The 18,730-nt window shown below is 39.9% G+C and overlaps 1 protein-coding gene across 1 annotated transcript in view; it reads right to left on the reverse strand.

Annotated features, from left to right (window-relative positions):
* Positions 1-375: 375 nt before the first annotated feature.
* Positions 376-18,730, reverse strand: part of CNOT10 (CCR4-NOT transcription complex, subunit 10) — a 33,911-nt gene continuing 15,556 nt past the window's right edge. Inside the window, exons 11-19 of the mRNA XM_009324205.1 lie at positions 17,060-17,181; positions 16,239-16,415; positions 13,531-13,611; positions 8,437-8,550; positions 6,472-6,602; positions 5,650-5,685; positions 5,430-5,557; positions 2,294-2,369; positions 376-666 (exon numbers count right to left, since the gene is read on the reverse strand). Of these exons, the coding sequence (XP_009322480.1) occupies positions 512-666; positions 2,294-2,369; positions 5,430-5,557; positions 5,650-5,685; positions 6,472-6,602; positions 8,437-8,550; positions 13,531-13,611; positions 16,239-16,415; positions 17,060-17,181 (1,020 nt within the window). The 3' untranslated portion in view covers positions 376-511. The remainder of the gene's footprint in view (positions 667-2,293; positions 2,370-5,429; positions 5,558-5,649; positions 5,686-6,471; positions 6,603-8,436; positions 8,551-13,530; positions 13,612-16,238; positions 16,416-17,059; positions 17,182-18,730) is intronic.

Below are 18,730 nucleotides of genomic sequence, written 5' to 3' on the forward strand. Positions count from 1 at the left end.
GCAGCTTCAACTGCGGCAAGGAGCAAACTCCCAGCTGCTGCAGTGTAGGGGATTGCAGCTACATCAACATAGCAAAGCTGGGCAAAAGCCTCTTCAAGGAATACAAAACCATAGCTTGTACGTGTCAAACCACAGCAGCCATAGACCCTACACTGCACAACAGCTCAACAGCTGCTTCAGCAGGGCTTTAGTTCAGGTAAATGGTATTCCCCTTGCAGTCACTTCGCTATAGTCTCTGCCAAAAGAGCTGAATTACACACTTTGTTAACCACTTCTTTTTGGTAAGTAAGTAAACTGCCACTCACATTCAAAATGGATACCAACCTCTCTTCCTTTATGAAATAACCTTTACAAACAGCCCCGGCATGCCTTTTCGTTTACATGTTTTATTAAAAATTTACATAAATGAACACACTCCAGCAATTGGGGTATGCAGGTGTCTAGGTTAAAAAAATATACAAAATCCCAAGCCCTCATCATGGGCAGGGCAGCAGCAGGTTGCAGCATGACCTCACTTCCTTTGAACAGTGGTGAAAGCTGGCATCTGGATGGGCTGGATTGAGTGGACTGGCTGAAAAACAGGCTTCTTCCGCATGTCAGAGAGTGTTTTCACAGAAGGGAGAAGCTGGTTTCTCTTGATGATCTGCAGTGCCAGCTGCGTGTTACCTACAAGACAAGTTTTGATTAGAAAAAAAAAACAAACACAAAAAAAACCCCTTTGTATGACATGAATCGCTGTTCTCAGAACAGAGCTGACAAGCCGGCCCTGGGCCCAGACCACGTACACTAGCGGTCTTCCTACTCAGTGAAATGCTGACACGGACATTAAAAGTATTAGATTAGATAAAAGTAAGTGTGAAACAACAGCATTGCTTGATTTCTTCCTGTTCTTAGCTGGAGACACTGAGCTTTTATCTCGGAGCTGGAAGATGCCAGATCACCTTCTGAATTCCTGAAGGGCACCTCTTCTCTCGCCCATCCGCACAGTGAGACTCTAGGTCTCACACAAAATGCCCTCACAATGTGACATTACAGACAGTAATGCAAATATCAAGGGTGTATATAAAACATGTTTTTAAAACAAGAAATCTGATTTTCAACTGTATGCACGGCCCATCAACTAAATACCAATATAAACGGAAAAATTATTCTCTGTTAAAAATTAAACCTATAAAATTGTAGGAGAAAACCCGCTAAGTTCTGAAAAGAACATTTCTCCCTCTTATCAAATACTTTTCTGTCACTGAAGTTTTCGTTTCAGAAGAGATGCACCGTTTTGTTGCCATTTATAGAACAAAAAATGTTTTTAGCTCCTCTTGGTTATATACTTAGAAGGGGGTGAGACGTAAATCCCACTTTCTACTGTCTTCTGCTCTGTACTACTTCGTTGCAGAAAGAAAGGTTTCCAAAATTCCAACTTCAAAACATCTTTATGAGAAAAGCTTTGTAGAAGTCTCAATTCTGAATACAAACGCTCAAGTCCTCTGCCTGCCTGCAATGCAAGACAACTGAAGGGGAACAAGCACACCGAACATTTCACGACACTCGGACATTAAGCCCCAAGGGGCACAGGTCCGCAACCATGACAGCTTCAGTGGTGCAGCTGCCCCAGTCTGCTCACACTGCAGAATTCAAGTGCAATCTTTCCAGTTTCCCATTATGCAGAGTTCTTTTTCCCATGCAAACGCAGTGAACCTTCAAAAGGAAGGATTTTGGAAGAGAGCGCTATCGATAGTACAAGCTTTGTTACAGTACTTGCTACATAGCCCTTGACACGGCTTCTTTGGGAAACCTGGATTGCAGTTGTCTTTTAATGAAAAGCCTTTCAAGCCCTCTTGACAGTATAAACCTCACCGAGGGTTTTACTGAGCCTAACCAAGACTGCTGCTTTCTGTGCAAAGTATGGAGGATTTCAGCTCAGAAGATGAATGTTTAGGAAGCCTGGAGCGTGTAAGAACAGAACTGCAATAAACAATGGAAATGAAGGTATGGATACATGGATCCATAGCAGTGTAAAATGGAGACAGGGCCTAAAGGGTGTCGTTCAAAATACTGGCACAACTCTATAAAGGCTAGGAATGATGACTACCACCCTCCTCCCCTCGTATCCCAAATCTAGGGCGACAGAACATTTCAAAACTTAAGAATTTGTTGTAACATTTTGCCTATGAGGGCTAGCTGTAAACTTCAAGGAAAAATCCAAAATGTTAAAAATACCAAGTTACATTCAGCATTGCAGCTTAAATGTTAAATTAGGGATTTTAATGTTGGGAAAAAAATTCCAGTTCCTTACCGTTCTGTAATTCAAGATATACAGCCAGCAGAATAGCCTCTGGAGGGATCTCTTTGGGGTGGATCAGTGAAGCAGCCTTATTGAAAAAGAAAGGGGTGGGGAGAGAAAGTGCTTAAGAGAAACATCCAGCTCAAAGGAAGTGCCTCTTGACAAGACTGTCACCATCATCTTAGCTAACAAAAACAAGTAATAATTCATAAACTAAGATAAGATTTTTCAAACTAATACACTCTATTAGGTTTACGCACGCAAGGAGAGAAAGATTATCTGCCTCACAAGATTGTTTCACACTAATTAGCAGCACCATCTGCTGTGTACTTATGTTAATATGAGTCTGTAATTCTTGGGCCAATCTACTGTTTTCCTGGTGAGTTGTCAGGTGAAGAAGGTAACTGCCACTGCTCCAAAGTTCAGAATACAGAGTTAACAAGGATCATTCACTAGCTTTCCATATACAAAAACTTTTCAGCTATGAAGTCAATGAAGCTGTCTTCTATGTTAGCTCCAGATCCAACTCCCTACTCTTGATCTACAGCACACTGGGTACATGCCATTGATTTAATTTGGCTTGAAGGTCCCTGTGTCCCACCTGACAGGCGTCCTGAGCTGAGAGCCTCCAGAACAACACAGCTCTGCAGAACTGCCTCCAGACATCCCAGACAGGTCCCTGCTTTCTGTCTCACCAGCTTCTACACTCAGAGTCACACCATGTATCACCAGACTCTCTTCTCATTCCCTTCAGTTCAAACAGAAGGGCGCTCTGCACTTTTAAATCTAAGTGGGAAAGGGGTGGAGAAAGTAAGGGGAGGGGGGGAGGGGAGGAGAAGAAAAAAGAGAGAGCAGGCTACCAGGCCTTTGAAAAGAAAATATTGTTTCCCTCCTCCTTATCCTTTGCCTGCCTTCTTCCAAGGTCACTGAATACCATCATCGTACTGGTATTTAAGTACCACACCAGCGGTTCTGCATGGTAATGCCTACCCGTGAATAGAAAGAAAAATGACAAGACAGAAAGAATTTCTGTCCCAACCTCTGAAACTTACTATTTTCAACTACATTTCAAATGTGAACGTTTGATAATCCTAGTACAAGGATGACTCCCGTGATCTCATTAAGACTGAATCCTGCAAGTCCACCTTTTCTATAAGTGCCCAGTACAGAGGGCAGGAAAAATACACATTTGTGTCTATAAATTTGTGTAATTAAATTGTAAATTGATCCATTTCCTGAGAAAGAGAGGACACATCTGCACAAATGACGACAAGGTAACAGGACTGATTCTGTATCAAAAATGGGTGCAAGAAGATGATTTGCTACAGGGATACCTGGTTGTGGTACCTGGTGTCTGCATCTTTTTACAAGAAACAGATGGTAGAGATGCTCCCTCAGAAGAAACCACTTAGTTAACAAACTAAATAAAAATGAGTTGATCTGGCCATCCACTAAACGGCGAAGAAACTGTTCTACACAGTGTTTCACATCTGCCAGTTCAAGACTCAACACCCAGTAGCAACATGGGGTCTTCTTCTGACAGAGGGGGAGCGAGCAGCTCCTGACAGACCTGATCTCACCAGGAGCTCGTACTGGGGACGCAGTTTGACCACTAATAACAGAGGATCCTTCTCATCCCTCTATAATCTGCACCCCATAATCCGGAATCGGAACTCTCCTTATGGCATGGTAGGAAGTAGGGAACATGAGAATTACGAAGACTGAAAGACAAAGCAAATCACTTCCCTTAGTCCTTAAAAAAACAAGCAAACAAAAAACCTGCCCCAAAAACCCCCACCCCAGCCAAGTTCTGGAAATATCCCGTTCATCAGTCCCTGCTTTCTCCCTTCACGCAAAGGTTAGTCTCTGTAAGCACCCTGGCCCTGACCTGCTGTACCACTCTGGCTCAGGCACTCAGAACTGCCACATAAGTTTTGTTGTTTTAGGAAGTCTTTCTCAGGTGCTTTTCAGAATGGACAACTGGTAGTTATCCAATTGTAAAGCTACCTTAACAAGCAGTTTTCAGCAGTTACCTCAAATGCCCCAGCATTTCAGAACCTAGAATCTCACTCTAAGTTAAACACTTTGTAATACTTTTTTATTCTGTTGCTCAGTGGGGCCCAACTAGCCATGGGAGCCACGCATCTTGTTTCAGTGAAGGATATGTGCTCTCCGTTGCTTCCCCTCGTACAACGTAACTGCACACACACAGAATAATTAATGTGTGCATACAAAATAATTAATGTGTGGGGCTTCCCAAAAGCACTGGGTTTATTGTAGATGCAGAGACCTACTATACTTCACATCCACAGATGGCCTTACGCTCCTTTGGCCTTTACACATGTGCTACAGAGCCCAAGCCCAGACACCTGCCCAATCCTAAGAGGCCTCAGGAGGAAAAAGTGCAAGACAACTGCCTTAAGCAGTTGAGAACTTCACAGAAGTTGAACCTGTTCACCTATACAACTACTACGAAGTAATCTGGAAGACCGCTGTTTCGGTTTGCAGTTCGACAATGCATTTGATTAATCTTCCTGACACACAGGAATGGCTGCAAAAAGAGACAAATACATCGTCGCTGAAAGAGATCGGTCCCAGCCATAAGAAGGACCAAATGACACAGGCCAAGTGAAGACAGTTTCAAAAGCAGTACTTGAGAATTCTTGGGGCAAGAGGCAGGCAAGAAACATACCTCCAGCAGAATTGTAGTTTGTTCTCACAGCCCTAAAGTTAATAGCTTAGACGGTGAGTTATTAACTGATTAGAGAGAAGTAAACTCAAGGCCCTCGAGAACTTTCTCCTCTGAAAGATAACAATTACTATTGGACCATTAAAAAAAAAATTAGAAAAAGTGAAATGGTTTCCTAGTCATATTCCACTGTTTTGATACGATCGGGGGGGGGGAGGAGGAACCCAAACATGCTTCACATAGTGGTACTAAACTATTTACACAAGTAAGAAAATTTGGAATTCCTTTATTTTATGTTACTAATATAGGTTGGTTCATAAAGACAGAAGAGAGCTGCCACCTCAGCAAAGTCTGCAAATAAGCCTGTGCTATGAAATCACCAGGATTTGCCATGATCTAAAAGGCACTTTGAAGGAATACCATTTGTCCCTAAAGCTGTCTTGAGATTGTTTTCCATACCTGATGAAGACACTTTCGAGCTTTGTCATATTCACTCCTTAAGCAGTAAGCACTTCCAAGGTTAAACAACATCATTGTTCGTGCAGATGTGACCGAACTAGGATAACACTGTGGGGTCTGCTTGCCAGCTGCAATTAAAAAAAATTCTTTTTGTTCTTACACTTTTATTTCAAAATGGCCAAGTTCCTGTACGCTGCTGAATATGGTGGCTGGTACTTACAAGATTCCATTGCCTCATTCTCTCCTTTGTCAGACCCTACAAAGAAAAAAAAACAACCACAAAACCCATCATGTTCCATGAGCTTTTTGTATTATTTTGAAATAAGCTTTAAAAGATACAAATTTGCTTCTTTCTTCATGGTCTGACATTAAAGAGGGGAAATATATCAGCTTGCTCAAGAGTTTACGCCACTTAAGACTTCCTATCTTTAATGTTTTGCTTTTAGATTTGCAGACGAGTACAGTGAAGTTTAAACTGCAGACACATCACTGAAATCAGAGCTGCTGTAGACTCAACTATACAGATGGGCTCTGAAGTATTTTTCTGTTACAGAATACACACTCCCAACTGGAAGCACTGCAAGAAGATTGAGATATAGATTAACTAAGTTCTCCCCACTCTTATCGCTCACTAAATGCAGTAAGTAGACTTCACTGGTACTCCAAAGCCTGGTTTAGAGACTAAAAAGCTGGAAGAGAAGATATGAAGCCCAAACTTAACCATAATTGCACATTTAACAAAAGCAGCATTCAAAGGTTACTTTCAAACAAGCCAGAATGCTACAATGTACAGTTCTATTTATGTTACAGAATTAGCCACTTCAAAGGAATGACAAACATGCAAAAGACAAACCAAACACAAAGCAGGAACTAAAGCCAGGAAAACAAAACCACAACAACAAAAGCACAAACAAAAAACCCCCAAACAACCTACGGTCTTAAAGCAAGACGTCTTAATCATCATTATATTTGTATATAGAAAGTTACAGCAGGAAGGCAGCTGAAAGCATAACCCGTTCTAATGAAGTGTGGATTTGTTAACCTTGATCCTGCTCATTTGAAGAGATCCCGAGGGAAACATCAGTGACATTCTCGGGGTTCAAGTGAGTGATGGCATCAGATATTCTGTCTAGCGAGATGAGAGCTTCTGCTGCATACAAATGCCCAAGAAACCTACAACAGCAAAGGGTTAGGTACAAATGTCAGCGTAACAACCCCCACAATTTGTTATGTAAAAAACTGCATTCAGTTTGTTTAACGCGAGCACATGAAAACTAATACTTGAAACACTTGCATGGAAGTTAGATTGCTTATATAATATTGTCACAATACCCAGTTCTGCCATTTACTGCTTTTAGGCACTAATGTTGTGAAAAAAATCTGCACCTGAGTAATGACAATTTATTCATGCACAGGAATTGCCATTCCAGAAAGACAGTACCTTGGTATGGCTTTATCTCAGAGAATTAAAAAAGGAATCCTTACACCACCACCCCAGGATATGGATACATCTATAATTTGGGGCATTAAGTTTACACTCAATAAAAATCAAGCTAATTCTGTAAGATAGCTGCATTTCTAAGGACAGCAACTCTACAGGCTTGTCCATGGGGCAAACACACCTTTCCAACTGCAGGTTCTGCAAAAGAATTAAGCAACTCTGATGTTTGACATTTGTAGTTCAGCTCAGCTGATCAGCAGCTTTCCTTTTCAGCTTTGGAACAGAAGGAATCCTCTCGATCGAGAGCACAGTTAGCTTGCAAATATTTAATTTGAAACAAAAGTTGAGCAAAAAAGTTCACGCTTGTTCTATGCAGCTGTGTACAGCACACTTCAAACTGACTGTGTAGTTGGTTGTAATGAATTACAAAACATCAGGTAAAATATCAGTCAATCATCCAAAATAACTTCTGCAACTTAGATCCGATACAGCAAATGTAACTTTCTACATGCAACTTGTTTCACTTAAGAAAACAAGAACACTTCAATATTCCCAATCTGCACAAAAGCCTAGTTTCCCGAGACCAAGACACACGGTGCTCTGTCTTTGTGAAAACCTGTTATCTAGTGTTTCTTGCACTACATAATGGTAACACTGCCTTCACAAAATTATGTGTTACCTTGCAAACTCCTCTAATATCTTGCTTATACAATGACTGTGCAAAAAGATGAGCTTCTGCAGTAGTTTGAAGCATGGGAGCCATTTTAGAGTATGCTGCCAGCATATAAAAATAAGCACAAGTTAGCTTGCTTTCCGCAAGTACATTACCAGTTTTTAAAAATATCATTACTACCATAAAAACCTCTGCTATATTTTATCCTGTGTATGACATAGGAATTAAATGCACAAACAAGGTCAGAAGGACAGGGCTAAAGTTGCCTTTTTTGAATTTGCAGAGATGTATGAGACCTAGTGGGTAGAAACAGAATGAGCTTTGAATATCTTTCCAAAAAATAGTGCCAAATGAGAACTGAAAAAGAGAAACTGAAGAATGGAACCTATATAAGCAACAGTAGCAGGTGAAGTGACAGTCCTGCACACCCAAGATCTGGTACTCTACTGACTGAGCAAACCTTCCCCTCTGAGGCTGTAGTTTCATAAGCGAGCTTTCAGCAGCATGCTGGCTTGGGCTGATGTTGTCCACCCCCAGCTGCTCATTCCTGCCCCTTGTGCTGTGCCAACACGAGCACATGCAGCCCCATAGTGAATCAGGACAGAGACCTGATGGTCCTGCCACTGCATGGGACCCATAGCTGGAGATTCAAACAACAAAAAAAGCAGTGATTGATTCCGAATTACATGGAATTCATATACAAACGAGGGGACTCACGTTCCTGCGTGTCAATGAACATTTAGTCAGGGCTTCAACAAGAACAGGAGCGGGCCAAGCAATTCTTTGCATCAGATACAGAATTGGCAAGCAGCTACAGACATTGGAAGCTTCAACTCAGAACTCTCCAGCAAAAAGCAGGGCTGAGAAAGAAGAAATGATCATATCAGACTTACTTAAGAGACCCTGACAGCTTTGGTTGCTGAAGAAGTTTATCTGCGTGATTCAATGCCATAAGGTTATCACCCAAAGCCAGAGCCACGTAAGCACTACACGCAAGTATTGAGCACCTGGAGGGAAAAAGAAAGAAAAAAAAAAAAAGGGGGGGGGGAAAGCCAGTATGTTAAAATGGAGAATTCTGTGATTCCAAATGCAGCTGTTAAATTTCTTTCTTGTTAAGTGCTAAAGAAATAAATCATAACTTTTCAATAATGTCTTTGCATCAAACTATGAAGTAAAGGAGCTAGTGTTTTGTTATCTATGGCCTCAATCGCATCCTCTGAATTAGGAGATACATACATTGTGTTCTACCAGTATAAACCAAGGACCACCATGGTGTGCTCATTAAGATTTTGCAATTTTGACCATAAATAACAGATTAAAAAAAGATGGACCTCACCACATGTGTCATTTTTCTCATGGACAGTCTCCCTTTCTCACTCGCTTTTTATTCTTTTTGCCTTGCACTCTCATTTGTACTTCCCTGCCCTCCCCTTCTCCTGCAGCAAAGGGTAGCAGATTTGTAGATTTCTACAACATACAATCTACAAACATATAGTAGCAATCAATTAAGTTGTACACTGTACAATGTTTGCACACAGGGAGACAATAAACGCTGGAGAATTTGGCATTTCCAGTTTTGTGTTCAATTGAGAGCTGTAATCTGCTGCCAAGACTGATTGATATGTGGCATTTTATTGCTGTCACAGTCTTTATCTTTCCAAAACCACAAAATCTCTGACAGTTCACGTAATGAAATCTGAACTACTCGCATTTTCCATCTTCAAACAATAACCCCACGTCAGGATGCCATCATTAGGCCAAGCTTCACACTTCCCCCCCCTCCCCAAACACAGCACTCGGGGATATTTTCCACTTCGTAAGACATCATTCAGTGCAGGCTGCCTTGTCCTCTGGGCACAAGCTTCTGCCCGCGATGCCTTGCTGTGAGCACGGACCCTATCATTCCCCAGGGAGGAAGAGCAGATCCTCTTAGTGGGCTCTCACATCAGGAGTGATGGGAGGAGAGCCTTCGACTCTCCCGCCAGTAGGTGGGCTATTACCGCACCAACCTTCTGGCAACTGTCAAGCCCACTTTTGGTCCAGCAATAAGTCATGTAATTCGTGGCAGGACCTGGGGTGCCTTTATTCCCCTTTCCCAGGAGGCATGCTCCTTAATTATGCACAAGCAGGATAAGAAACTTCTCCAGTGTTTCTCCCTACCCCCCACTTCCTCTCCACCGTGCTCAGATGTCACATCAAATCTGAACACGTACAAAAGCTTGAGAGAGGGAGAGGAAAGCTTCCCCAGCTCAAGTCCCAAACCTAAAATATTTCTGAAAGGTTGTGACTGGGGAGGGGAAGGGAACGGGGCGGGGGGGAATCTCTGTAATAACAGCCTGCTTCTAACTAGCCTCTTCTTGTCCCTGCCTCAAGGAAGCACAGCTTTTAAACCCGCAGAGATGCTAAGCGTCACCAGCTAAACACCCTTAGACAGAAGTCAAGGCCTGCAGAGTTGGTTGCTACTGCCCTTTACGTCAATGTGTCTTCTATTTCCCACAACTTTTTTTAAAGCCTATTTTTATTTCTGAAAGTGTAAATTCAAACACAAGACGCACTCCAATCACACAATAGGCAAGTCCAGCAAAATTGAAACCTACTCCTCTGTTCTAAGAACGCATCACTCTAAGACTTGTAAGAGCTGGCAAGATTCTTCAGCAACAGCTATTTAAAGACGAGGAAAATATTCAGGTTTTCTTCCCTGCAGTACTGTTCTTGCGCACTTGGATCCATTGTTGAGCCGGCTAAACCAAACACTCAAGAGAGCTGACAGCTAACCGGAGCAGAAGAATTGCACCACAAGGGAAAAGACAAACTAGTTTTTCACCCCGGTCAGAATTCTGACAAAACTCCACGGGTCGCCTTTGAGCACAGCAGACTTCCAGCATCACTGAGCCTCTGCATACCCTAAATAATACTGCCTTTGCAATAGGAAAAAGAAAAATGTTTTTTTAAACTGCCAGATTATGTCAAACAGCCTCCTGCGTAGGTCTGGGCAACAAGATTTGTCAGCCCACACTGACTGCAAGTTTACAGAACCCAAACGCCACATCTGACTTGGCTTATTTCTCAGGCAAAGGGTGAGCCAGAGCAAATCCAGTTGTTCAAAACTTACTATCAAGGCACCAAAAATGGCACTTCTAAACCATTTAGAGAACATCACTATTGTAAGTAATTTAAAATAGCTAACTGAGCACAAAAGTGGATATAAGCTATCTACTTTTCATGTTTCAACGCAGACAAAACAATCCAAAATATTAAGAAATAGAGAATGTAGACTGTGCTTACTCAATGGGGAAATTCAGTACCAGCAAAGGGGAGATGGGGAGAACAACACAGTGGCTGACAGTGAGGAAGAAGAGAGTGAAACAGCTACGGGTGATAATCACTGTAAGCTTGCAGTATCGTGACAGGGCCAAACAGACCACCGCAATCTTTAAGTGGACAAATGAGGCAATACTAGGTGGGTGTGGAAAAGAGGCAAGGTATATGGGTGGGCAGTGGTGGTCCTTACAGTATTACCTGTGAAATTATTAGCAATGTCAGTGATGCTCCTGGAAATACTAGGATATGCACACTTCAAAAATACGTAAATAAAATAAAGCATAACGATGGACTGGAGAGGGCCAATGGAAGAGTCAAAAGAAAGAAAAAATGGTAAAATTGGATCACATGCCTTATAGCAAGGGCTTGCAGTGCAAATCTATTCAGGACAAAGCGGCTGATCAAACTATTCCTTTATCTCTAGCTGCTTTGAAGGGGAAAATTAACATTTTCACACAGTTGTTCAATCTAGGGAGAAAAAGGCTAGAACAAGGTCTGGTGCTATCCATCTCAACTTTTACAATAAAATCCACAAAATTTTCCAAATGTAGCACTGTGGTTTACCAGAACTCCTTTACTCTTGATGTATCCTAACAGTATTGGGTTCTTCTGGCATGGTGAAACATACCACAGGCTGAGCGCAGAGGACTTGGCTTCTCAGAGGATGAGAAGCAAGGAGCAGAATTGCTTAGAAGAAACTCAGAAGAAAAATCTGGAGTTTCTACTTCCTACGCATAAATTCTTAGCAACGTTTGGTGTCCTCAGACTTCTGCTCTGCTTTTAAAACCTTGCAATTGAATTACTGCTTATTATGAGAATAGTCTGTTCAACTAATTTGTGCACAAGTACCAAACAATACGTATGACACAAGCCTTTTCTAGATTGTATTTTTAATTTTTAAGAACTATTTAGGGGCAAACTCAGTCAGTCATTTTAAACTCTTATTAGGATGTGCAACTGGACAAAATCATGCAAAAAAAGCATTTAAGTTGCCCATTTCAGTTCTAGAAGCAATAGAGGTTTGTGACTTAACAGGGAAAAACTGAATTGAATAGACACCTATTCCTAGGATAATCCTTGCCAACATTCAGAATTTTTTCTTCATTTTCCCTGACTAGACAAGTATTTTAATTTTCTCACTTAGCTCCTTAGTGAGTAAGACTACAGGAATATACTAACATTTGAGTATAACGTATTTTGCTTTTCACAACTATCTGCAGAAACCTAGAAATCGTTTTAGCAAAGTCACTCTCTAGGGATGTCTAGTCCTCTGGATTGAACCACCAAAGCAAGTACTGCAAAAAAATAAATCAATGCTTTTCCTTTCCTTATATGATGTTCTTTACCAGAAGCAGTGTAATTTTTGCTAAACTGGTAAGTTTTTCCTGACATGTTGTCAGATTTCATCAGTAGATAACAAGAGCTGATTGTAAAAGACAAGACTATGTATTAAAAAAAAAAAGTCACAATGTGACACCATGTAATTTTGACATGTGGCAACCACATTTTCAGACAGGAGGGAAAAAAAACCCAAAACAAAACAACACAACCAACATCACTGTTTTTAATCCACTGCTTTCTATTTTGAGTAGCATACTCTTGTACCACTTCAGAATAAATAATCAAGGTCTCAGTAATGTCTCCTCACAGATTCCTGCTAAATCGCTTTTAAACTAATACAAGCAGATTTGCTACACGTAGTGGAGCAAAGTAAAGGTTAAGCTGGTCATTATAAAAAACACAGGTTACCTGGGCTTAGGGTGGAACAGAGTGTTTACCCAAGAGTTTAAGTGGGAAATTACTGTATGCTTTGTCCATAATGGAAACTTAAAACAGATTTCTTTTTTCTAAACAGGTGCAAGCTTTATAGCGAGAGAGATTTTCAACAGGCTAGCAGCCACCTGAAATAATTAACATTGCCAGCAAATTATAAACTTGTTGGGGAAAAGTAAAGAGGTTCCAGATAACATGATACTTATTTAGACACATGGGAGTTACTCTGTTTGGAGAGCACTCAGACTGCTGAACAAGTAGTTTAAGGATCTTTGAGAACACGAAAAAGTCTACAGTCAAATTTTACCTATGTTCTTCCATGGTGAAGAAGTCAAATGCCTGGAAAGAGGCAATTTTGCTTTCTATTTTATGCAAACTATGGATTTACTCATGCTGAAAGGAGCACCGTTCTTATTTGAAAGCAGCATAGCTGCTTTTACCACTTTCTTCTTTTTCTCCATCCAACAAACATATAATGTTGTGGGGGCTGAATTCCAAACTAGCCTTACCAAGGCCTTAAAGGGAAAAGGTATCATACAGTAATTTCCACCCCTTCCACCAATCACAATAAGCATAGTCAGGCTTTTAGCTTTGTCGTTTATGGGACTTGATCTTCTTCGTTTTGCCCAATATATAATGCCAAGCCTATAATAGCGGGGTCCAACACAAACTGATCTACCTTCTGAATTGAAATTCTGGATGATTTTTACTTGTTCGGACTCAAAGCCCAGAAAAAAGGAAGCACACGCATTTGAAAAAAGGCATCCTTAGATTAACAGCTACAATTCAATGTTGCAAGTGCCTGAAAAAATAAGCTAGCAATGACTCCAGAATAATAGCACAGTTTAAGAGGGGGCTCATTTAGTGGTGAATATTTTACATTATTTACTTGCCTTAAATTTTCTAATTCCTGTTTCTTCAAAGGCGAAGAAGGTGGAGCTGCAATGAATTTATCCCCTTCATGACTTTTATTGCTAGAATAAAAACAGCTTATTAATCATAGGGAGTGACTATAAATAATTAAAAATTCTCAGCGTAATAAACATTGATATTTATTCACTCCATTTAAAAGGTCAGCAAAAGTTCTATAGCCTAAAAAAAAGGGAAATGAAGCTATGCAGAAATTGAGGCACATGCTCTTATCCTAAGCATTCTTTTTGAGAAGGAAGAAGGGGGACATTTGCTGGAAAGGATTTGACTGACAGACCAAACAACCCACGCCATTCTCCACAGCCTCAAGCTATTTTTGAAGTTTAGTGTAGGACAAGAACTTTAAACTGGAGAGATGCAGAACTCGCTGCATTTGTAGCCTCTCTTCTTTTAGCCTGTAAGAAAAGCAGTAAACTAGTTCTCTCCCTAGACATCTTAAAAAACTAATCACATAAATATTCGAGAAAGATAATCCACAAAGTGCTACAGCTTCCTTTAGACTTCTAGCTGCCCTTTATTTTTATTATTATTTCAAAATGTCTTTTAAAAAAAAAATCCACTTTCTTAAAGTTACACATGGCTTTTTTTGGGGAGCAAGTATTCACTCTATACAAAAACTATGCAACTTTGCTCTCCAATAAGCTGAAAGACAACCTTCTCTTCAATTCTCATTCCAGGAGGAGGTTAACAGCTGCACCTTGGCAGAGAGAGACACTAAGGTTTAGAAACAACAGATCAAAAAAATCAGAATTGAAACTGAGTGTATCCACTTAACCAGAGCTTTTTCATTGATGTGGTTTCATATCTGTTTATTACAAACAGGTAACATAACTCCAACTTAGACCTTCGAAACAGATAGCAACAGATTCCAAGGAAAACCTGTACTCAACACTGTTGTAGTGTCTATACCTCAATGCCTTTGCCAAAAACTAGATTAAAAAATACCCTTAACCACTGAAAGTATTCACTGTTTTTTTGTGAATAACAGAAGAATCTGTCTCAGAGTCAGCCTGCTCAATTAGTGGGATTTGCTTCAAAACCATCCTGTTCAATTAGTGTGATTTTCTTCAAATGCCTGTCTTTTACTGTTCTCTTGCAGAGGGTCCCTTGTCAGAAGGAACAAATTCTTGGAGAACCTTTCAGAATGTGACACACAAATTCAAGAATAGCCTGCTTTGTTGCTGGATATTTTGAAATTGGCAATGACCACTGGGAGATATGAGGGAGTCTTTTTAATTTTTTTGTTTTTTTAAGCTGAAGAAGCATCTGGTTTCGAAAGCAGAAGGTAGTAAAGGGTCTTCCTGCACAGGGCATGTTTTCTTTTCCTCACTCCTACAAAACCCCCCAAAAAGCCCACAAAAAAAAAACAAAAAAGGAGGTCTTGCCTGCGTAAAGGCCACCATTTTGTTTTCATCACTGCCACTCAGTGGGCCCCATAAGCTTAAAATTGAAGTCTCACTTAAGCCAGAGGAGCTTCAGCTCAATGGGCTGCATACAACTTGCCAGGGGAAGTTAGTTCACAACCTCGGTAAGCAAAAAAAACCACACCTCCCTCCCCGCTGAAGTTTATAAATCATTTGGTCACTTGACAGGAAAGATTGTCATTAGGAAAAAAGGGTCACAGAGAACAGCCTTCAAATATTGTTGTAGCAGTAGCAGCCACTGACTCCCAGCCCTAGTGTATCCCCAGGCAACCTCAGAATATACGGAGATGCACCTTGTGCCTACGCAACACAGCATGTGTGCAGTAAATCCCGCCATGTGACAAATGGATCTTATCTTCTTAAAATTTATCCGTACTTGGGTCTGACAAAAACATTGCGTTTTTTCATTACTCTCTAAGTAGTTCAAGTTCTAACATAGCCACTTTTTCCAGATTAGTTATTGTAACTCTTCCCTTCTCAAAATGGTCATTAATGAAAGTGCAGGCTATGGCCAACAGAGTTACTCTTCAAAAGGACGTTCAGAATGCATCAGGATCAACGCAAAAAATTAAAACACCTTCCTGCTATCTGACATACGTTGTCTACAAGTTACTTTTTCTGACGCTTTAAGGAGGAAAAAAAAGATTTTTCTTAAACTCTTTTTTGTAAAATGCAATTTATTAAGCAATAGCTCCACGTTGCTTTCCTACTTATCTTCTAAATCTAGTTTCCCATTTCTAGTCTAAAACAAACACAACAAAGCATACTAGGGCTGATGAATGTCAAATCTGACCATGGGGAAGTGTTTACAACTGAGTTGCTAGACATTTATATATTGAATCAAGTACACGGCACACGTGTACACACACACAAAATCACCATAACATGTGAAACTTCATTTACAATTAGAGAAATACCGATATGCACTGTGGGAGGGTGCGGGAAAACATTACATTTGCAGCACAGAAAAAAAAAAGATGGCCAGTAAAAAAAAAGAATTTCACTGTCTAATTTATTAAAGTTGTTAGGAATGATAGGAGTCAACTCAGTACTTTATTCTTAAATTAGCGTACCAGCAATTAAAACAATGAGCAGCTAAACAATTTCCTTTGATATCCCAACACTGCTAAGAGAATTTACAAATATGGTATTTTTTCTGCTGGCCAACCAGGATAGGTAGCAGACACAGACTGTCAGACCAGAGTTACTTTGGACAAAAAGAAAGGTTTATATGCAATTCTGTTTACCTGCATGCTTCACTGCTTTCACTGTTTTCTGTATTTCCCCCCAGTTGATTAGTAGTTTTAGATCCATTTTCCTGCTTTGGCTCCTGCTGATCTTCTGGCAGTAGCAGCAAAGCATTTCTTAGACAAATCGCTGCAAATTCCATACTGGCTACAGGTATTGCTGAGGACTGCCCATCACTTAAAGAGACACAGAAGTTAGCCAGTGAGTAGCAATCCTACTAAATTAAAAAATAAAAGCAGAGCTCCAGAAAGATCTGAATGCAGACAAAACTTTATCCTAAAAAAGTTAAATCATGTTTTAATATAACACAATATATGAAGACATATGTATCTTTCTAGTCTTATATATGGAAAGTACACCATGATGACCAAATAGAGTGGGCAAATTCAACTACATAATTACATTAAGTTCTCTTGTTTTTCTTGACTTCACTCCCTGAAGTTTTACGACAAAGCAACTAGATTCTTCCTGCACTTTTCTGAAGTAGATTATTAAAATACATATTTTTAAGTGAGAAAAAGAGGACGGATTTAGCTAACTAGAAATAAAAATTTCAGATAAATCAATTTTAAGCTTTAACGGCCTTCTTAGTTACAATGAATACACAGTTAAGCCCTCTGCTGGCCATCATAGAAGAGGCATCCAAATGATGTTTAAGTAAGACTCCTCAAGCATTTTAGCATGCCTCTCTCTTCACTACATTAATAATTCCAAAATGAACAGTTATTCCATGACAGTTTTAAAAACTACTGAAAAACAGATATGCATCCTGGACAAAGCTATGATAACAAAATAAAGAGCCCATGGAAAACATACTTACTTATAAACGACATTCTGTATTGACTGGGATGCTAGGACTATCTTACGGTGGTAGCCTTGACCTACTATAGATTGCACAATTCCCTTTTTGCTGGGAAGACCTTTAGTCTCTTGTTCTGATGTCTAAAAGGAGAAAAAAAAGGACTAAAATATCAAGGCTGTTGAATGAGAGCTTGGCAAAATAAGTGAAAGCTGGAAGACAACTTTGAACGCTGCTAAAATGTAAGAATTAATAGTTTGTATGGGAACAGTTTTAAATCATAAGTACCATGAAGGACCAGGCACCTTCTATTGTCTTTGTGTTGCAGAGGGATTTTACTGCACACAGTGTAACCACAGATTAGTTCTGACAGCTTGTCTGATAGCCTACTGACCTAGTTTCTCCTCTGTTTTGAAAGCAAGAGAACAATGAACCAAGTAGTATTAAAAGAACTGCTAGGATATCTAAAAAGAAATCATATGATCAGCCAAATAATAATCAGAATTGGCACTGTAATGCTTGCCATCTTCTCTCCCTGCTTACACAGCATTCAAAACGCTCTCTGAAAAAGCTGCTCTCAAGCCATTCCCTGGGGAGCATGAAGCTGAACAACAACATATGCAAAGTTACATTAAATTAACGGATTTTTGAGTATGCAGACATTGTGGGGGTCAAACGAACTTAAAGCACCCCGATTGTCAGTCCCAAGAATTACCTCTACACCATATTTACTGGGGTTTGTTTGTTTTACCATGAGCCATCTTAACAACTTTGTTGATAAATTAAGTTAGTGATGAAGAGTTGCCGTTGTAAGGAAAAATTTATCCTAGATCTGTATTTTAAATATCTATCACTTTTCAGAAAATTTAATCGGAATCTATTGTGAAGAATAATATTGACATTATAATGGCATTTACTGTCAAATAGAAGAAAAAACCCTACATACAGCTAGTTTGGATATGAATAATATATTTTGAAAAATGCATTTTGAAAAGCGCAGAAAGGGAATCATCTTCCATCTCTATTTTATGAACTGAAATACCAAAGCAGATGGAAGTTAACTTCAGTGAAATTACTTTTCTGTATGGTGCTCAGAACATAAATATGGATCCATACTTAAATATCAAGGAATATTATTGCAAATTGAGTTACAAGGTCAAATTAAACACACTATTGATTTTAGGGCCTCACTTGTCATGTTGCAAATCTATCTTATAATAACACTGTCCTTGTAAACAGAATCCTAGCTTTGTTTTTTGCCACAAAACCCATCCTAATCCAGTCTCCCATACCCAGCTTTCCACTAGAGACGATCAGCTGTGTCTTCTTTATCTGTGTGTGACTTTTAACCAGTAGGATAGACACAGAAAACTGCAAAATGAGTATGAAGAAAGCTGTTCTTCCTGCATTTGCTGTGCTTTATAAATCTAAGTACTCAGAACTATCTGACAACAGCTAGCACATACGCAATCGAAGTTAGTCCCGTTTTGACGCAACACTCTTGAAACTTCAATGCTGTGCCTGTGAAATGGGGATATAAGCAAACCTCTCTTATAAAGCTATAAAGCTGTGAATATCTATCTTAAATTTTCTGAAATAGAGATGCCAAAATAATGAGTACCATTGAAATTCCCAAAGGGAAAGTTACATATTTTGTATTTGGAAGGATTCGGATAGTGTGCAGTAAATAAA

Source organism: Pygoscelis adeliae, unplaced genomic scaffold, assembly GCF_000699105.1.
Source record: "Pygoscelis adeliae isolate BGI_AS28 unplaced genomic scaffold, ASM69910v1 Scaffold25, whole genome shotgun sequence".
NCBI classification, from domain to species: Eukaryota; Metazoa; Chordata; class Aves; order Sphenisciformes; family Spheniscidae; genus Pygoscelis; species Pygoscelis adeliae.